General features: G+C 35.8%; 1 protein-coding gene across 5 annotated transcripts in view; it reads left to right on the forward strand.

The window, feature by feature from the left end:
• USP34 (ubiquitin specific peptidase 34) overlaps positions 1–16,171 on the forward strand; it is a 224,651-nt gene that overhangs the window by 36,698 nt on the left and 171,782 nt on the right. For all 5 annotated transcript variants that reach the window (XR_006343487.1, XM_043917700.1, XM_043917703.1 and 2 more), the window contains exons 2-3: positions 4,749–4,836; positions 14,810–15,230. Coding sequence is in view for 4 of the 5 variants with exons in the window: in XM_043917700.1 (XP_043773635.1) it covers positions 4,749–4,836; positions 14,810–15,230 (509 nt within the window). In the remaining variant the exon portion in view is untranslated. The remainder of the gene's footprint in view (positions 1–4,748; positions 4,837–14,809; positions 15,231–16,171) is intronic.

Below are 16,171 nucleotides of genomic sequence, written 5' to 3' on the forward strand. Positions count from 1 at the left end.
CTGATTACCCAGCCTTAATGTTTCCAATTCCACTTTGATCTCTTCTCTTGGGCTATTATTTTTGGTGTTCTCTAGCTCTTGCCTGGAAAATTCCATGGACTGAGGAGCCTGGTAGGCTTATAGTCCATGGGATCGCAGAGTCGGACACGACTGAGCAACTTTACTTTACTTTACTTTAGATCTGTGTGACAATCCTCCCACTGTTCCCTCTTATCTGTCTGGGTGGTTGGCCCTTTAGAGTTGGAATACAGTTTCTCTTCTATAGGAAATGGTGGAAGGATTTCTTAAAGTTGCCTCTCTTCTTTCCTTTATTTATTATATTGTGGACTTTAATGGATCTTTTGTAAAGATCAGTGACTTCTTTTAAACTGAAATTTGGGCTTCTCTTTTTTTTTAATTGATTTTTAATTGTAGAAAACACATAACATAAATTTTCTCAGCTATTTTTAAAAAAATATTGGAGTGTAGTTCATTTATAATGTGTTAGTTCCTGGTGTACAGCAAAGTGACTTGTTTATATATAGATATATATTTATATTTTCATGATAGGTTATTCCAAGATATTGAATACAGTTCCCTGTGCTGTACAGTAGGAATTTGTTTATTTCATCTTAACCATTTTTAAGTGTACGGTTTAGTGTTAAGAATATTTACATCGTTAGGCAACAGGTCTTCAGAACTTTTTCATCTTGAAAACTGAAACTCTGGGACTTCCCTGGTGGTTCAGTGGCTAAGACTCTGTGCTTCCAATGCAGGAGGCCCGGGTTCAAACCCTGGTCAGGGAACAAGATCCCATGTGCTGTAACTAAGACCTCATGCAGTCAAATAAATAAATAAATATATATTAAAAAAAAAAAAACTGAAACTCTGTACCCATTAAACAATTTCTCACTTCTATCTCCCACTGACAACCACCTTTCTACTTTGTTTTTGGTGGATTTGTTTACTCAAGATCTTTTATAAGTAGAATCTTAACAGTATTTTGTTTTTTTGTGCCTGGCTTATTTACTTGGCATGATGTCCTCAAGGCTCATTCATGTTGTAGCATGTGATGGGATTTTCATCTTTTTTTAAGGCAAAATAACATTCTTCTGTATGTATGTAGCACTTTTTGTTTATTCATCTGTTTGTATACATTTGAGTTACTTCTATCTCTTGCCTATTGTGAATAATGCTGCTATGAACATAGGGTACAAATATCTCTTTGAGGTTCACTTTTCAATTCTTTTTCATATATATACCCAGAAGTGGAATTGCTGAATCACATGGTAATTCTTTTTGAAATCTTTTGAGGAAGTACTGTATTCTTTTCCATAGTAGTCGCACCATTTAGTATTCCCACCAGCATTGCTCAAGGCTTTCAGTTTCTCCACATCCTCATCTATATCTGTTATTTATTATATTTTAATAGTAGCTATCTTAAAAAAAATTATTTAATGGTTGTGCTGGGTCTTCGTTGCTCTTGGCTTTTCTCTAGTGGCGAGCAGAGGCTACTCTCTAGTGGCCATGCATGGGCTTCTCAGTGCAGTGGCTTCTCTTGTTGAAGAGCATGAACTCTAGGATGCGTGGGCTTCAGTAGTTGCAGCACTTGGGCTCAGTAGTTGTGGCTCCGAGGCTCTAGAGCACAGGCTCAGTATTGTGGTGCATGGGCTTAGTTGCTCTGCGGCATGTGGGATCTTCCTAGACAAGGATCGAACCTGTGTCTCCTGCATTGTCAGGCAGTTCTTTACCACTAAGCCACCGGGGAAGTGGGGAAGGCAGTGGCAACCCACTCCAGTACTCTTGCCTGGAAAATCCCATGGACGGAGGAGCCTGGTAGGCTGCAGTCCATGGGATTGCTAAGAGTTGGACATGACGTACTCTTGCCTGGAAAATCCCATGGACAGAGGAGCCTGGTAGGCTGCAGTCCGTGGGGTTGCTAAGAGTCGGACATGACTGAGCAACTTCCCTTTCACTTTTCACTTTCATGCATTGGAGAAAGAAATGGCAACCCACTCCATTGTTCTTGCCTGGAGAATCCCATGGACGGGGGAGCCTGGTGGTCTGCCGTCTATGGGGTCGCACAGAGTCGGACACAACTGAGGTGGCTTAGCAGCAGCAGCAGCAGGGAGACCCAATAGTAGCCATCTTAATGGGTGTGAAGGGATAGCTCATTGTGGTTTTTTATTTGTGTACTTTGTTTTGAAATCATGAGATTTGAGCCTTCCATCTTTGTTCTTGTTTTACAAAATTGTTTTGGTTATTTGGGATCCTTTGAAATTCTATATAAATCTAAGGGTAAAATTTTGTATTTCTGCAAAAACACTGTTGTGATTTTGGTAGGGATTGTATTGATTGTATAGATCACTTTGGACTGTGTTGACACTTAATGACATTAAAAGTTCCATGGATATGTGACTTCTGTTTATTTGTATCTAATTTGTGGAACTCCATGGACTGCAGCATGCCAGGCTTCCCTGTCCATTACCAGCTCCCAAAGTTTACTCAAACTCATGTCCATTGAGTCGGTGATGCCATCCAACCATCTGATCATTCTCTGTTGTCCTGTTCTCCTCCTGCCTTCAGTCTTTCCCGGCATCAGAGTGTTTTCAAGTGAGTTCATTCTTTGCATCAGGTGGCCAAAGTATTGGAGTTTCAGGTTCAGCATCAGTCCTTCCAATGAGTATTCAAGATTGATTTCCTTTAGGATGGACTGGTTGGATCACCTTGCTGTCCAAGGGACTCTGAAGAGTCTTCTCCAACACCACAGTTCAAAAGCATCAATTCTTTGGCGCTCAGCTTTCTTTATAGTCCAACTCTCACATCCTTACATGACTACTGGAAAAACCGTAGCTTTGACTAGATGGACCTTTGTTGGCAAAGTAATGTCTCTGCTTTTTAACATGCTGTCTAGGTTGGTCATAACTTTTCTTCCAAGGACAGGCGTCTTAATTTCATGGCTGCAGTCACCATCTGCAGAGATTTTGGAGCCCCCCAAAATAAAGTCTGTCACTGTTTCTAGCGTTTCCCCATCTATTTGCCATGAAGTGATGGGACCGGATGCCATGATCTTAGTTTTCTGAATGTTGAGTTTTAAGCCAACTTTTTCACTCTCCTCTCTCATTTTCATCAACAGGTTCTTTAGTTCTTTTTCACTTTCTGCCATAAGGGTAGTGTCATTTGCATATCTGAGATTATTGGTATTTCATCTGGCAATCTTGATTCCAGCTTATGCTTCTTCCGGCCCAGCGTTTCTCATGATGTACTCTACATATAGGTTAAATAAGCAGGGTGACAATATACAGCCTTGATGTACTCCTTTCCTGACTCGGAACCAGTCTGTTGTTTCATGTCCAGTTCTAACTGTTGCTTCTTGACCTGCATACAGATTTCTCAGGACGCAGGTCAGGTGGTCTGATATTTATTTGTTTATTGTTTATTGTGATCCACACAGTTTATTGTGACCCATACAGTCAAAGGTATATAGTCTGATCTAGAACAGGGAGAGGTTTTTATTTTTACAAATGAAAGTTAAGCCATACACAGTTGGTAAGTAGTGGAAGGATGTTAGTATAATGGAACATCTTACTAGTTCATAAGAGATTTTCCACCATTACATTGTTTTATAGTGATTCATGCAAGGTTTCTTGTGATTAAAGACAAGACTCTAGTAGTATATGAAAAAAGAGTAACAAAGCTGACATTCCTCAAAAATGCCTTCTTGTGCATGTGATTGCTTTATTGCCTTCAAGAACTCCTGTATTTTCTACTTTGTAGAGCTGTGTGGCGATGCAGTCATAAAAAAATGATAGATTCATGAGAATTATTACATTCGATCTTTAATTTTTTGGAAATGATCTTTGTTAGAATTGAATGCCCTCAAGCACCTTCATATCAAAAGATGAAGCATGAACCTCATGGTTTAAAGCTGAAGAATGTTGATTGACACTAGTTAGCACAAATGTCAATAGGTTTAACTGTGCTTGTATTTTGTAAAAAAGCTTAAATCAGACTAGTTACTGCTTTTATCAGTGCTCTGGTTATGGTTTCACAGGTTGTAAGTAGTCTGCTGGTAACATTTTATTGTTAGTCTCATTTTCTTTATTGCAAGATTTTATATTATGTGAGGATTCATAGCAATGTTTACATGACACAGTAGGGAATGCCTGTACAGAGAGATTAAATGTTTTCAATATGAAACTCTTGGCTTTCAGCTATCTGAATGTTCCAGACCCAGCTCTCTCTGGTTCAGCATCTCCAGAGAAACTTTTGGAGGTCCTGTGTGTGTGTGTGTGTGCACGTGTGTGCCACAAAGGTGGGTGGGGTGGGAGGGCAGTCAAGGGTATGGGGGTTTGTCTAACTCCTTCTTAATAAGACTCTACTATTTTTTAGCCTCATTTATATTCCTCCTTTTAGAAGTACTCAGTGTTTCTAATTTCTGAGTTTTTCTGAGACTTTGTGGACAAAGTATCATATTAGTCATTAATTAAACAGATCTATTTTCTTTAGTGAAAGCAAAAGCAGATTACGTGAAATATCTGTAAGTCTAGTTTTTTTTTTTTTTTTTAAGTATTGGCTTTTTTTTTTCCCGGCTACTGTGTATAGCATGCAGGATCTTAGTTCCCCAACCAGGGATTGAACGTGTGTACCCTGCAGTGGGAGCATGGAGTCTTAGCCATTGGACTGCCAGGGAAGTCCCTGTTGACTTTAATATTGGTTTAGCATTGTTTATTCATAATTTAAAAGTTACTTTTTCTATTTTCTTTCAGTATCCGATATAGAAGGTGGTGATGGACTGCAGCTCAGAAAGGAACATACTCTCAAAATATTTGCTTATATCAATTCCTGGACACAGAGGTATGCGTCTTTAAGTACTTTGAAGACTAACTTTGTGAGTTGTATTTTACTTTATATTTTAATTTTTTGTTTTTTTTGGTCACACCCACGTCGCTTATATTATCTTAGTTCCCCAACCAGGGATTGACTTTCACTCTTGGCAGTGAAAGCATGGAGTTCTAACCACTGGATCGCCAGGGAATTTTTAGTTACATTCTTTTTTTTTTTGAAAAGCTTCATTTATTCATTTAGGCCAGGCCGCAGGGCTTATGGAATCTTAGTTCCCTGACCAGGGATTGAACCTATACCCCTGCAGTGGAAGCTCAAGTACTAGACCACCAGGGAATTCCCCCTTGTTGTATTTTAAATTAACATTGTCATCAAATTTTTTCTTTAGGGTTTTGGTTACCTTTTGTCATTAAATCACAGTTTATCAATATTAAATCTTCTCCAGTTATTCTTGGGATCATTCATGGTTTTGTTTTTAAAACATGAATTGTTTAGAAATATGGGAATGATTCTGTCATTACTTAGAAACATGGAATTGACTGGAATGGTAAAAAATAGTTATTTTGAGAGATTGAACAATCATTATGTCATAGCTAGAGATCTATAACAAGCTTAATCTTTTAAAACAGTATTATAGTAGAGGACACTTTGACCGTTCTGGAAGCTACTTTCTATTTGTTCCTTCCATAATAATTATGTATATTAGGTTAATTTTTACATTTCATATATATATATAGAAAGAATAAAATTTTACAGAACAGTCATTAATATAACCAGTGTTTAGCAGGGATTTGCAAATTACTGTTCCTTGACATGAGTTTAGCTGGTCATAGCTAAAAAATTTGTTTACTTATGTACCTATTTGTTTAAAGATTCTTAGCTCTTCTGAAATTTTTTGGGAAAAGAAAATGTTTGAAGCATTGTGTGCAGTGATTAATGAACACGTTAAATACAGTAATAACATAGGTGAATGTCGTGAGGTAACAGACTGATCATGGAGTTTATCAGAATAGTTTAATTTCAAATAACATTTGCTCTACAGTAACATCCCTTTATCCTGCGTTTTCTCTTTCTCTCTTGTCAATAAAGCGGTGCTTGTATTTGTTCTAAAAAGATTGTAGATTTTAAAACATAAGTGCCATTATTATTGGGCATTTCTTTTCTGAGTCTCATTGACCTGAGTTTCTTTTGACTTAAGTTTATCTGTGCTTGCTGTTTGTCCCTTTCATTATGGGTAGGATAGATGATTGGATATTTCGTAATACTAATATGTTAATGGTTTAAAATTAACATTAACAATCTAAAGTATTTGCTGAGAAATGATGCATTTGAGTCATAATTTTGAATTTATTGGAACTACAGCTCGGTAGCAACATGTTATTTACTGGGATAAAATCTTATTCCTGATTTCAGGATTTATAAGTGCGCCACTAAATAAAATGAAATTCAGAGAATTACCCTTTTCCTGGCGCCTCACCACTAGTTATCAGTGGAGCTGAATGAGTCCTTTCCTATTTCACATTTATCCTGGATGTATACTCTTAATCCTTTTATCAGGAAGCTTTAACTTGGAGTCTGTGGATTGGGAATGAAAATATAAATGAAATTTTGATATGTACAGTTTTAGGCAGTAATTTGTAGCTTTCACTGTAGAGATTCTGCCTTTTATCTGATGCTGTTCCAGAATATAGTGGTTAAGAGTGTGGCCTTGGAGCTGGGTAGATGTGGCTTCCAGTCCTCCATCACCTGTGTACTAGGTGATTATGACAAATTAGCTAACTTCTGTAAACTCTTACTTCTTTATTTGTGAAATGAGTAATAATAAAGCTACTACTGTCTTCATGGGTTTGAAGAAACAAGATACTTAGTACAGTATCTAAACAAAGGAACTTAATTAAACACCTATTTTAATTCAAATTGTTAAAACTTATTTTAGAAAATGAAATGTATGTTGAAGGGGTACATAAGCTAAAGAATGAAATGTCAAATTGGAAAACAGTTTGTCATATCTATAATGCTGTTCACATGTTGATAAGTAGCAATAGTTTTTAGCTGATAGTAAAAAGTACCAAAAAGTAGAATATTACACTTTTAATCGTTCATACTGATAGAAGAGAGAAGTGACAATAAAATATCCAGTTGGATCGCAGTGCTGTATAGTAAAAGTTGTTGCCTATTCCCCTGCTCTGCCCTCCTGCTCCTATTTCTCTCTAGGGCATCAAAAAATATTGTTGCTTAGGTTAAGATTATGATTCTTGTAGGGGATAATTGGCTACTAATAAGACACAGTTAATTTACAAAAGAAGTTCTTAACTTGGTGGCTCATGACCAAGAAAGGTCCCTCAATGTACCTTAGTGCACAGATGGACCCATGACATCTCATACAAAATGTTCTTTATAGATTTTCTGGGAGAAAAGTGTTAACTTTCAAAAGATTATCAGTGATGAAGAATCATTTTTCTGATATATTGATTGGCCAGGAAATAGGTGGAGAATGTTCACTTGAAAATGCAGTATGTTAAAAGTTTAATATTTATAGAAATTGCTAAGCCATTAATATTTTATAAATTTCCTCCTGTTTAAAGGATATATTTACTGTGAAAATCTTTTTAGAAAATACAGAAGGTCAAAGTTTAAAAGAAAAATATGCCATCACCCAGCTTAACAACTGGTAAATTTTTTTGGCATAACCTTGGTGTAAGATTGGAAACAGTACAGTTTAAAGTTTTACAAAAATGTGATTATAAAACTGTATCTTTTATAATCTGACTTTTTTCATGTGAACTGTGATCAGTCTCTATATCATTTTTTTTTAAACTGTTTTATATTGGAATATAATCAGTTAACAATGTTGTGGTAGTTTCAGGTGCACAGCAGAATGACTATGTCATCCTTATTTTGTAATCATTTTTAATTACTTTATCACAGTAATATAGCTGTCACTTCTTTGTAAGATTTAAGAAGTTATGTATGTTACTTTAACAGATTATCATTATTTTATCACTGTTGGAATGGGAAATTGGAATGAAATGGGAAATAAAATGAATTCTCTGAGAAAGGGGAGAGAATATTAGAATAAGTTTAAGAATATAAATTTGGAAAAGAGCATATATGAATCTGAAAGGAAATGTCATTAATGATGAAGACATTTGCTCCTACAAGGCAAAGTCCTTCTTGTTGGAATTACTGCCAGTTCTTTTTTTTTTTTGACTCGTTTAAAGCCTATTATAAAATAGGCTTATTATGTTTATATCTTGCAGATGCTTTAGTAGCCATTCAGGTTTCCTCATTGTCTCCTGCCAGTCTACTTTCTAATCTTATTTCTCCCCTGAAAGAGTTCTGAGTGCTGCTGCTAAATCACTTTAGTCGTGTCCGACTCTGTGCGACCCCATAGATGGAAGCCCACCAGGCTCCTCCGTCCCTGGGATTCTCCAGGCAAGAACACTGGAGTGGGTTGCCATTTCCTTCTCCAACGCATGAAAGTGAAAAGTGAAAGGGAAGTCGCTCAGTCGTGTCTGACTCTTAGCGACCCCATGGACTGCAGCCTACCAGGCTTCTCCATCCATGGGATTTTCCAGGCAAGAGTACTAGAGTGGGGTGCCATTGCCTTCTCCCATTTTGAGTGCTAGGTAGGGGGTGATTCTTTGTATTTTCAGGCTAAAAACTGTACCTTTCTTACTTTTCATTTGTTAGTTAATAAATATTTGAGGCTGTTGCTTATTTTCATTGTTTTAAACAGCTTTATTTTTAAACTGTTTAAGAATGGTTTTAGATACTACTGCTTTTGAATAGGTTCATGTATATTCTCCACTGTTTAAGAGTTTAGTCTTTATTTTGGTATTAGGAAATGTGGCCAGTGGGATATTGATACTGACCACTATTCAAAATAGTGCTTTTCAGAAATTAGCTCATAAATAAGCTTTTGCTAAGGTTGGATACTGTGGATGAACAGTTCTTTCTCATGTTTAGCAGTACCAGGCCAGGAAAATGTTAGATCCATTGGAATATTTGTTAGATCAAATTATGGAATCCAGGTTGAAATAATTTAATTTTGACATATAGCTTCTGCATGAATGTGTAGTTATTATTTTTATTATATTAATTAATGCTACATATTTTATGTTGTGGGCTTCCCAAGTGGCTTAGTGGATAAAGAATCGGCTTGTAATGCAGGAGACATGGGTTCGATCCCTGGGTTGAGAAGATTCCCTGGAGTAAGAAATGGCAGCCCACTCCAGGATTCTTACCTGGAGAATCCCATGGATAGAGGAAGCCTGGTGGGCTACAGTTCATAGGGTCACAAAGATTCATATATGGTTGAAGTGACTGAGCACACATGCATTTTATGTTATCATTTAGAAATTTTTATCATTCTGTGTTCTTAAGTGTAAGCGTACTCCACTCACATAGGCAGCTCAAAATTCTACCTAAGTAATAAAGTCTTTATCAGGCTGGTAGTAATAGGGGTAGGACTGAGAAGAAAATAGGTTAAGCTCAGGTAGTCAAAGGTAATGTATGATTTTGACATTATGATTATGACAAAGCAATATGTGTAGAGTTTAAAAAATAAAATGGGAGGAAAAGGCCTATAAAAAAGTCCATTGTCTCCTGTCTCCTCAGTCCCATTTCTGTTTTCAACTCTTTAAAATGTTGGTTTTGATATTAACTTATAAATAGTAATTATATTTTAGTTATGTTAAATCATATTGCTATTGCTTTATTAATTTTAGATATAATTTGTGAACTTCCTTTTCTGATGCATAACTGTTTCACCCACTTAACCTTCCCCATCCTCTCAATATAGTTATGTCAGTTCTTGAGGTAGTTCTAAAAATGAAAATAATTGCTCAGTGATTGCCAAAAAAGAGTCTGTGATTCACTTTATATCTTAAAAGATAGAAATTGTTTTTCTTTTGTTATTGTTTGTTTCATAGAGTTTACTGGCTTGTTTTTCATTTGATTAACTTTCTGGGTGGGAATCGTTTAATCTCCCCCCGAATCTACAGCCCTAGCCCAGTACTAGTTTTCACATTTTACACATCAGTAAGTCATCTGTTATTTCTTTCCTTCCCTTCTTCTCCTTTGGACTTCATCTTCCTACTCCAGTCTGTATTGATTTCTCATTAGGGTTATTGAAACAGCTATCTTCTCTTTAGATCATCCTTGAAACTTCTTTTGCTTTTCTATTGTATTGGATCGCTGGTTTCATGGACTGCATGCCCTCTTTATTAGTTTACTTCTTTGTTTTGTTTGGATGACATGTTGTCTGAGAAAAATTACATGGGAGATAAATGGTTTTTAGACCTTTGTGGCCTAAAAAAGAAATGTCTCTTCTGCCCTTACTTTTATTGATAACTTTTGTTGGATACAGAATACTAGGTAGAAAATTACTATCTGTCAGAATATTGAAAGTGTTATTCCATTGCATTTTATCTCCTAGGATTACTTTTGAGGAAGTATGCACTGTTTTTATTCCTGAGGCTTTTCCATGTTACTCTTTTCACTCTCCCTGCAAGCTTTTAGGATCTTTATCCCTCCTTGGCTTGAGAAGTTTCATGATGATATGTGTTCTGGTGGGTTTTCAGTTCTGAATTTTATTTTTATTTCATAGTTTCCTTAGCTCTGTATTTTCTGCTGTCTTCTTGCAAATATCAGTTAGAAATTATACATCCTTGATTGATAGTTTTTCTTTTTCTCCCCATTATTTTTCTTTGTCTAGTCTACTTTCTGGGAGGTTTCTTCAGTTATACCTCTGGATCTTCTATTGAATTTTACAAATTGATGTAATTTTAATTTCTTTTTAAATTGTGAATGGTATATAAGCAAAAGCTATATAGTGCACATCTGTACACATTAAAAGGCTCTGTTTTGTAACTGGAATGCGTTTTTTAACAGTGTTCTGTTGTTTCAGTAATCGAGTATCTTTCGTTTCTCTAAGGATATTAATTAAAACCTTTTTTCTTGCAGCATTTTATCTACTGCCTCTAAATTTCTTTTAATTTTTTGCTTTGATCTGTTTTTAGTGACACAGTTTTTCCTGGAAGGTCTTATTATCCTTGGCTATCTTTTCGTGGTTAAGAGAGGGCCACTGAAAAATAGATTGCAAGTTCTGTGTGAATGGGGCATCTCAGATTTTGGCCTGTACTGTATGATGTGGTAAAATGTTGAGCAGACTTTATTATAGGCATTTTCTCTTGCATTGTTCACATTTTCTAAGTCTTTCCCCTTGAGATACATTAATCTGATGGTTGGGCAGAGGATACTTGAGGGAGGTTCACCATTCAGTCATAATTTTACAGAATTCTCTGACTTTCAGTTACTTATATCCCTACCTTTTTCAGTATCTTATGTTCCTGAGTTTATCTTGTTCATTTTATGTACAGTAAGAATTTCTTCTTTTCCAGGGTCAGGTAGGGGTAGTATTCCTGCTGTCTGGAATGGGAGTCTGCAGGTTTTATCAGTACCTTTCATTTAGTTCTATTTCCTCTTATGCTTTATTTCTGCCTTCTGACGTGTCTGAAGCTCTTTAGTCCTGAGCTTTTCCACTGTTCTGTGGGGTGAATCTTGTTGCTGATAGTTTTCTCCTGTAGCCCCTTCTAATTTTTTTTATTTGGAACACAGTTACTTATTTTTCCTCCCTTTTCTATCATCCAGAATTGTTTGTTGTCATCTTTTCTTCCATTATCTCTTTAATGATTTTTTTCCTTATGTATATTTGTAATGTGATTTACAACATAGAAGAAATAAATTTATTTGTAAAATCAGGTTGGGCTTAACTGAAAAAGTGATGTTTTTGTTTTAAAAAACTAAATTTCTTTCCCTTCTTGTATTGTGGGTGTGGATACAGAGAGACATGCTGAATTGAGAATTCAGATACCTAGACTTCTCAGAATTGAGTAGGCAGTACAGTGTATAATTTATGTAGTATATAATTATTTTAAAGATGTGTGTTTGTGTATTCACTTAGATCCTCAACTCTCCTTGAACGTGTGTATTTTACATCCGTAAGAACCTAGATCCAGTTTGTTACTGTGTTCATATATCAATTTAGTACTTTAAGATTAGTTTCCTAGTCAGTTATTAAACAATTTAATGCTTATATCATGATAGTGAATTTAAATTTTATTTTTTTATTTCTTTATTTTATACTGGAGTATAGTTGATCTACAATATTGTATTAGTTTCAGGTGTATAGCAAAGTGTCTCAGTTACACATATATCTATTCTTTTTCAGATTCTTTTCTTTTATAGGTTATTACAGAATATTGAGTAGAGTTCGCTGTGCTCTATAGTAGGTCTTTGTTGATAATCTGTTTCATATATAGTAGTATATATATGTTAATACCAAGTTCCTAAATTATCCCTCCCCCTACCTTTCCTTTTTGGTAACCATAAATTCGTTTTTGAAGTCTGTGTTTTGTAAATAAGTTCATTTGTGTCTTTTTTTTTTTTTTTTAAGTTTCACATGTAAGAGATTATCATATGATATTTGACTTTCTCTGTCAGATTTACTTCACTTAGTATGATAATCTCTGGGTCCATCCCTGACGGTGAATTTTTAAAGTAAATTTGACTAACTCTTTGGTTTTACTGATCCGAAATCTGACCTTAAGTTTGTTTTTTGAGGAGAAACTCAAGATGCCATTTACACTAAAGATAGTCAAATGTGTGATTCTTCCCTTTGACCTTGGTTTTTCCTAAACCTAAAGAAAGAAGCTATTCAGAAAAATGTTGATTAATGTGTTTATTTTTCTTCTTGTAGGAATTTGTAATATTATAGAACTTAAATCTGGAGGAGGCCTTAGAGATAAAATCCCTTTCATTTTGCCATCTAGAAAATAGTCCTGATGTATCATTTATGTATTTCTATGTAACAAAGTACTCCTAAATTAGTGTTTTAAAAACAGCAATAGGGAATTCTCTGGTGGTCCAGTGGCTAAGACTTTGTGCTCCCAATGCAGGGGCCTGGGTTTGATCCCTGGTCATGGAGCTACATCCCCCATGCTGCAACTAAGTCCTGGCACAGCCAAATAAATAATTGAAAAAAAAAACAAAAACACACACAAGCATTTATTGTCCTGAGAGATACATTTATTATCTCAATTACAAACATTTATCATCAATCACTGTATGAGTAAGAGTTTGGAGGTGGTTTAGTTGGTTGGTTCCTGTTGTAGTCATGACCTTACATGAGACTGGAGGATCTATTTCCAAGTTGACTCACTTTCATGGTTGGCAAATTGGGTGGTTAGTGGAAGGCTAGTTTTTTCTCATGTGGACCTTGCTGTGGACTCCTTGAGTGTCTTACGTGTTAGCTGGCTTCCTTCAGAGTGAGTGATCCAAAAGAGCAAGGCAGAAGCAAGGTCTTTTATGACCTAGTCTTAGATGTCACACATTGTCATTTCTGCCACATTCCGTTCAGTAGTCATTAAGTCCGGTCCACATTCAAGAGGAGGAAAATTGGGCTTCTCTTTTTAAAGGGAAGAGTGTTAAAGAATTTGTGGCCATACTTCAAATCTTCCACACGTAGAGAAAATGAAATAATTCTTACATGGCCATATAGGAAGTTGGTGATCTTTTTGGTACAATAAGAGTTTTGATTTGTTTTGATAAATAGATGCAAATTGTGATAGTCGCTTAACTGTCATCTGTCTTTGGATACATTATAACCTGGTACTTGTGTATCATTTACTTACTGATTCACCAGACCCCTTTGATTATTTATAAAATGCTAGGCATTGTGCTAAGTGAACATGTCTAAGAGAACTGTAATTTTGTGTAATAATTAGACTCTTATTTTATTCTTGTTTTTCACTGGAACTGAAGTAAGTGTGTATGTGTGGTATTCCTAGACACTTTGGATCTGCCAGAGAGGGCAGGAATGTCCTTCTAAATAACCTCCAAGTAAACTGTTGTTTTTGGCCACTGCACAGCTGGCATGTGGGATCTTTGTTCCCTGACCAGAGTGGAAGCAGAGTCTTAACCATTGGGCTGCCAGGAAAGTCCCAAGAAAATGATTTTTATTTACTTATTTTTATTGAAAAATTTTTGTTGGCAGTGCTGTGTCTTCATTGTGGTGCAGGGGCTTCTTATTGTGGCATGTGGGATCTTAGTTCCCCAACCAGGGATTGAACCTGCATCCTCCCTTTTGAAGGCAGATTCTTAACTACCATACTACCAGGGTAGTCCCCTGCAAATTTTTTTTAAATGTAACTTAAAAAAAAAAGCTTTTATTGGGGTGTAGCTGATTAACAGTGTTGTGATAGTTGCAGGTGAATACCTAAGGGATTTGGCCATACATACACATTTATCCATTCTCCCCCCAAAATGTAAATTTTTTTATTAGTTGACAGCAAAATCCCTTATGTAAGATAATGAGTCAAGTTTACTAACAAGGTATTCTATTATAGTCAGTTTCCTCATAACTTATTAAGCATGCATTAAGTACTTAGTACTTAGAGAAGAAAGATAACAGCCATAATTCTTTTTCTTAAATAGTTCTTTGGAAGGATAAGTAAGTAAGTGTTAGTTGCTCAGTCATGCCTGACTGTTTGCAGTCCCATGGACTGCAGCCCACCAGGCTCCTCTGTCCATGAGATTTTCCAGGCAATGATACATACTGGAGTGGGTTGCCATTTCCCTTTCCAGGGGATCTTCCCAACCCAAGGAATGAACCCGGGTCTCCTGCACTGCAGGCAGATTCTTACTGACTGAGCTACAAGGGAAGGGAAGTCTGGAGGGATAGATAAAATATAAAACTGAAGATGATAGCTGTCAGTCTAATCTAATGACTTTTTACTGGTACCAGTTTTGGTGTGATGCTGTCTTTTAAAGTTTTTATAGTGCTACTCTATCAGAAGGGAGGAAATACAATTATTTGAAAAAAATATTTGAGTATTTACTTTTTTAATACTGTTTTTTAAGAAGGATATAATTGTTGCCTCTTAAGGAAGCATTGATTAAAGATTTTTTTTTTCTCTTGTAGGCAATGTCTGTGCTGCTTCAAAGAGTATAAGCATTTGGAGATTTTTAACCAAGTAGTGTGCGCACTTATTAACTTAGTGATTGCCCAAGTTCAAGTGCTCCGAGATCAGCTTTGTAAACATTGTACAACTATCAACATAGATTCCACGTGGCAAGATGAGAGTAATCAAGCGGAAGAACCACAGAATATAGAAAGAGAATGTAATGAAGGAAGTACAGAAAGACAAAAATCAATAGAAAAAAAATCAAACTCTTCAAGAATTTGTAATCTGACTGAGGAAGAATCTTCGAAGAACTCTGATCCTTTTAGTTTGTGGAGTACAGATGAGAAGGAAAAACTCTTACTGTGTGTGGCAAAAATTTTTCAGATTCAGTTTCCCTTATATACTGCTTACAAGCATAATACTCATCCTACTATAGAGGTATGTAAAAATAGGTATTATGAATTTTAAGTAATACCAAGTCATGGTTATGTTGGTAATTTCTCACTTATGAATATATATGAAGATAGTCATTATTGATGGAAAATTATAAAAATCACTATTGTCATAAGAATTATTTTGGATTTCTTCAGAGCATTTCTGTAGCGACTTGTGTTGAACATTTGCTCAGTGTAATTCTAATAAGGAAAAATTTATAAATTGAACTCATAAAAATTAGATACTTTGCTAATGTATATCTGTGCTCTACTTCCTGTGACTTTCAAAAACTAGCAATTGAGGAAAAAGAGGAAGATGGAATTTCATTCTTAGAAATGTAGGTTAACAGAATTTGGAATTCCTTTTATAAAGAAAAAATGCTTAACAAATTATCTGTTATTTCTAGTTTTAAATAATAGTATTTTCTTTTGCACTCAAGATGCTTTACTTATTCCACTAGTGATTTTTTTTCTCTCCTCCCCTGCCTTCTTCCCTCCTCCAATAGTAATATTTATACAAGGCTTTCCATCTTAGGTTTATTTAGATAATGACATTTATTTCTCCAGATAGTAGGAATTGAAAAGTTATGTGATAATGTATTATAATAATGGCTTAAAAACAATAGTGATTATTTCTCATGATTCCATGGCTTGCCTGGGCAATTCCTTTGCTGGTTTCTGTATGGCCTCACTTAATGCAGTTGCCTTTATTTTGGGAGTTGGATGGGTTTGAAAGCCCAAGATGGTCTCATTCACAGGTCTGATCGTGCTGGCTGCTCCTGAGGGCTCCTTGGGTTTTTCTCTGCATGGCCTCTCATTCCTTACTAGGGTAGCCTGGCTTCCTTACACAATAGTCTTCGCATTGATCCAGGAAGGCAGAAGTGGAAGCTGTAAGGCCTCTTACAAAAGTTCAGCCTCGGAAATCACACAGCATCAACTTTGCCA

This window comes from Cervus elaphus, chromosome 11 (genome assembly GCF_910594005.1).
Source record: "Cervus elaphus chromosome 11, mCerEla1.1, whole genome shotgun sequence".
Taxonomy (NCBI): Eukaryota; Metazoa; Chordata; class Mammalia; order Artiodactyla; family Cervidae; genus Cervus; species Cervus elaphus.